The sequence below is a fragment of the Pangasianodon hypophthalmus genome, chromosome 3, assembly GCF_027358585.1.
Source record: "Pangasianodon hypophthalmus isolate fPanHyp1 chromosome 3, fPanHyp1.pri, whole genome shotgun sequence".
In the NCBI taxonomy this organism is placed as follows: Eukaryota; Metazoa; Chordata; class Actinopteri; order Siluriformes; family Pangasiidae; genus Pangasianodon; species Pangasianodon hypophthalmus.
This window is the reverse complement of record NC_069712.1, coordinates 33,739,505-33,744,504: the sequence shown is the minus strand read 5'-3', so window position 1 is coordinate 33,744,504 and position 5,000 is coordinate 33,739,505. Positions and strand designations below refer to the sequence as shown.

General features: G+C 44.0%; 1 protein-coding gene across 3 annotated transcripts in view; it reads left to right on the top strand.

Moving 5' to 3' along the window:
• Nucleotides 1–2,177: 2,177 nt before the first annotated feature.
• The window catches only part of prkcha (protein kinase C, eta, a), a 22,172-nt gene continuing 19,349 nt past the window's right edge, over nt 2,178–5,000 (top strand). For all 3 annotated transcript variants that reach the window (XR_008301517.1, XR_008301516.1, XM_053232934.1), the window contains exon 1: nt 2,178–2,748. Coding sequence is in view for 1 of the 3 variants with exons in the window: in XM_053232934.1 (XP_053088909.1) it covers nt 2,374–2,748 (375 nt within the window). In the remaining 2 variants the exon portion in view is untranslated. The remainder of the gene's footprint in view (nt 2,749–5,000) is intronic.

The window sequence follows — 5,000 nt, the reverse complement described above, 5'->3', positions numbered from 1 at the left end:
TCTCATCCCTTCTGTTCTCTCTGTTCTCATCCCTTCTGTTCTCTCTTTTCTCTCTGTTCTGTCTCAGTGGTGTTCGGTACCATGTGCTGTTTTGTCATTTCTGTTTAGTGTTAAATATTTTGTGTTTGATTTGTGACGTTGCTGCACTACAAACATTCAGGTACTTGATAGTCCAGAGCTGTAGTGTGTGATGTGGGACAGAGCCATTGTTTCTGTTCACCTTGTTCTGTTTGGCTGTAGTCCCAGCCCCACCCAACCACGCAAAACCAGCGGCCTGGGGTCCGTCATTTTACATGTTGGTCAGTCAGACGGCAAATTAGGTGGTTACATGGAAACCTGCCAGTCTCTCAGGCAACAGACTGAAGTCTGGCTCACAGGTCTGACAGTCCACCAGTCCATCAATCCATCAATCTATCAGTCCACCAGTCCATCAGTCCACCAGTCCATCAATCTATAAAATCTACCAGTCCACCACTCCATCAATCTATCAATCCATCAGTCTACCAGTCCATCAGTCTACCAGTCCATCAGTCCATCAGTCCACCAGTCCATCAATCTATCAGGTCACCAGTCCATCAGTCCACCAGTACATCAATCCATCAATCTATCAATCTACCAGTCCACCAGTCCATCAATCTATCAATCTACCAGTCCACCAGTCCATCAGTCTACCAGTCCATCAGTCCACCAGTCCATCAGTCTATCAGGTCACCAGTCCATCAGTCCACGAGTCCATCAATCTATCAGGTCACCAGTCCATCAGTCCACCAGTCCATCAATCTATCAATCTACCAGTCCACCAGTCCATCAATCTATCAATCCATCAGTCTACCAGTCCATCAGTCTACCAGTCCATCAATCCATCAATCTATCAGTCCACCAGTCCATCAGGTCACCAGTCCATCAGTCCACCAGTCCACCAGTCCATCAATCTATCAGTCCACCAGTCCATCAGGTCACCAGTCCATCAATCTATCAATCTACCAGTCCACCAGTCCATCAGTCTACCAGTCCATCAGTCTACCAGTCCATCAGTCTACCAGTCCATCAGTCCACCAGTCCATCAATCTATCAATCTATCAGTCCACCAGTCAATCAGTCTACCAGTCCATCAGTCCACCAGTCCATCAGTCCACCAGTCCGACAGTCTACCAATCCATCAGTCCACTAGTCTACCAATCCACTAGTTCATCAGTCCACCATTAGACCACAATCTGGCAACACCATGTGACCGGGCATAAATGAATCTGGCAACACAATCCAGATGTGTCATAGCTGAAAAATGAATACAATATGAACTGGATGAGAAAACACTGACCTACACTACTTTCATAAGTATAGGAAGCTGACATTAAGCTGACACACACACACAAAAACACAGTTATGTCTGTTTTTACAGTCATGACATGGTTTATATTGCCTTTAGTTCCTTATTATTTAGTTTTAGCACTAACACTTTCAGGCTACACTGTTTGTATTCATATTTACTCATAGTATTATTTATGGGCCTGAAGAAGCGTCTCTCATCTCAGCTGTAAAATATCAGCAGTGCAGTAATGCATGTCATCATGGAGTAAGCACTTCTGCTGTTTTGCCTACAAACAACACAACTCAAATAAATGGGCAACAACACACACACACACACACACACGAAGAGTATGAAGTAACTTAAAATAATAAAATTAATATTTTTTCCACTAGTAAAAACAATAGCTACAATTCAATTCAAAATGCTGAGCTGTAGCAAATAAGAAGTTGTATGTAAACAGGACATGAGCATACAAGACCATAATCAGTGCATGTGTGTGTTTATTCAGGCGAGTAATGTCACGTGACCAGGACATCCTCACTCAACGGAACAGATCCTTAAATTGGCCTAATTGGTTCATTACAAAAAAAAAAAAAAAAAAGGTTTATATCATGTACAGTATAAAGGGTATGAATGACAGCAGGTGTGCTGGGATAAAACAGACCTATAAATGCAAATGTGAATGTAGTGTAGATGAAGTTTTAGCTTGAAGGACATGTTCATTTACATTGTATTTTAGTTTCAGTTGTTTTACACAGTTTCAGTTCAATGCACACTGATGCATTAATGCATGCATGAGCTGAGAGTCTGACTCGCTGTGTGCTCTCACACTTCCTCTTTATACTGAGTCTCTTCCGCACACACACACACACAGAGAGAGAGAGAGAGAGAGAGAGAGAGAGAGAAGTAAAGTAAACTCTTCCTCCTTTTCTTCTGCTCAGGCTACACCTGCTCGGGGAACCGGGACTGCTGTGTCGGGAGCGGGTCATGCCTCCGCGCCGCTGCTCCTGACCCTCGGCTTCCTCTTCCCTCGGTCTGGTTTTAGTTTCTGTGCTCGTGGATAAATGCGCTTCACCGGCTCCGTGAAGGTGCGCGTGGGCGAGGCCGTGGACCTGAAGCCCACCAGCGCGTCCACGCGCCACGCCGCCGCTTTCGTTAAAACCGGTCTGGGCCTGACCCTGGGCGCGCACGCGACGCTGGACCCGTACGTGGTGGTGAAGGTGGACGAGCGCGCGGTGGGACAGACGCGCTCCAAACCGCGCACCAACGCACCCACCTACAACGAGGAGTTCTGCGCGTGCGTGAGCCGCGCGGAGAGACTGGAGCTCGCCGTCTTCCACGAGTCGCCGATCGGCTACGATGACTTCGTGGCCAACTGCACCATCCACTTCGAGGACCTGAGGAAGAGCTCGAGCCCCGAGGAGACCTTCGAAGGATGGGTGAGTGTGTGTGTGTGTGTGTGTGCGCGCGTGTGCAGGTGTGTGTGTGTGTGTGTGTGTGTGTGTGTGTGTAGGCGTGTTTTGGACCCAATGTGTTCTGCTCGAACACCTTTTTTTTTATTATTTCAACACTGCAAACAACTTTAAGTGATTACTGATGAGTGTTAAATATGTGACTCACTCAGAGAAAGGGTACTAAACTGTAGAACTGTCCCGGTCCCTGTCCTGGGGATGGTACCGTCAGGCACCTTGAGCACCTTTTATCATCTGTCTGTTACTGCTGTTAAAGGTAATCATGGTCAGTTCAGTCTTTTAAAGGGGAAGGTAAGGTGTGCACTCCATCCACAGTTCCAGGTGAAAGATACATATTAAAGGTAAAAAAGATAAGGGTTAAGGGTAACCAACCCCCCTATACCCCCCCCACACACACACACACCTGAGAGAGCAGGAAAGGTGCACTTCAGTACCCTTTTATTCTGAGAACAGTGTGTGTGTTGGTGTGTGACTCTGACGGACCAGACGCCTTCGTGTGTGCAGGGAGTGTACTACAGAGCAGTTTAGTAAAGTGCACTGTGACGAACTCTTACAAAGTGAATCGTCTGTTTTTATTTATTTATCTGATAAGAAATTTGTTGTTTAAAGACAGAGACGTGTCGTTTACAGAAGCCCCGTGCGGAACATTTCACTGCTGACGAATGTAGGATTTTAACTTGTTTTATGAGGCGCAGGGGTCCTCAGATATTCTGCAATCAGGGACCTGTTTAACTGTACACACACACACACACACACACACACACACACACTGTGTACTACTCACTGAATATTTGAGCAACAATTATTATGAGTGCTTTGTTTGCAAAAGTGTGTGTGTGTGTGTGTGTGTGCGTGTGCCTGTTATCTCGTACTGTACTGTCATAAATTGGCTGTTGATAACTTGGTGTGTTTGCTTTCTGTGACTCACTGTTGAGCACACACACACACACACACACACACACACACAGTTCAAGCTAAACTTCTTGATGTGTGTATGTAACAGGATTTTAGTGCATTATAGAGCTGTAACGTTGATCTTTAAAAGCATTCAAGCAGCCATTACTGAGGATGCACACTTCATCCCTTGATCCCTTGATCCCTTGTTTTTGCCTGCAACCAACAACAACTCTGCCAAGTAAATATGGCGGTGTTCAAGGTGTCTGCAGGTCCATGTTATATTTTCGGTCAGGGCTGGTGATCAGACGATATGATATTGATATCGTGATATTAACATTATGATACATTTAAAGATACTTAAAAAAAAGTGTCAGTGCTTTTATAATGCCAAAGTTAATCAACATAACTATTCGTTAAATACATTTTTACATCAATTTCCACTAATTTTCCTTGTTCAGTACTTTATATGTTTTGTAAGTTTTAAATAAAAAGAAATCTCTGAACTGTATTCGTAACAAAATCCCAGCAAAACTTTAAAGCAAATATTGTGATTCATACGAATCTCTTCCTGTAGCACAATATGATCATTTTCGTCTCATCATATCTCCTCTCCTGTTATTCCGTGCTCCCTCTGATGGAACTATAAGACTTACTGAAGTTGTTTTGGGGAAAATTGTTTGTGTTGTGTTCACGTTACAGCAGGAAAGATTTCAGAACCATCAGAGTTACACAACCAGTGTGTGTTCGGAGTGTTTATGGTGTTTTTTTGGGCATGTTTAAACCTGCGAGTGTGTGTGTGCTGTTCATTTGCTGCTTGTGATAGCCAGCTTGTGTGTGTGTGTGTGTGAGAGAGAGAGAGAGACATAATGTCAAACCAGATCCAATCACATATAAAAAACAACACCAGCAGATTATGACTATAATAAGACAATATAAATATAAGATATTGAATCCCCGATTATCCTTGAACTGAAATAATAGTTATTGTTTATAAACTGTAATATTAAATCTGGATGGTGTGTTATATTAAATCTGCATGGTGTGTGACGAGCGCTGACACACTGTTGGAGTGTATTAATGCACTGAAAGCATCTGGACGTCTAGGGAGCAAAATTTGGTCCCTTCATTAGTGTCGTTTTTTTAAGGACCTGCTGCTGTGAGTGTGCAAACTTCACCGTCTCCTGCATGAGCTTCGTTTATCCTGTTCTGAGCTCACAGCAGGACGAGGAAATGTCCTGAAGTATCACCTCTGCATGTGTGGATGGTGTGTTAAGTGAGAGATGAAGGAGAAGTAAAAGTAGCCAGTGTGGAAAAATGAGAAC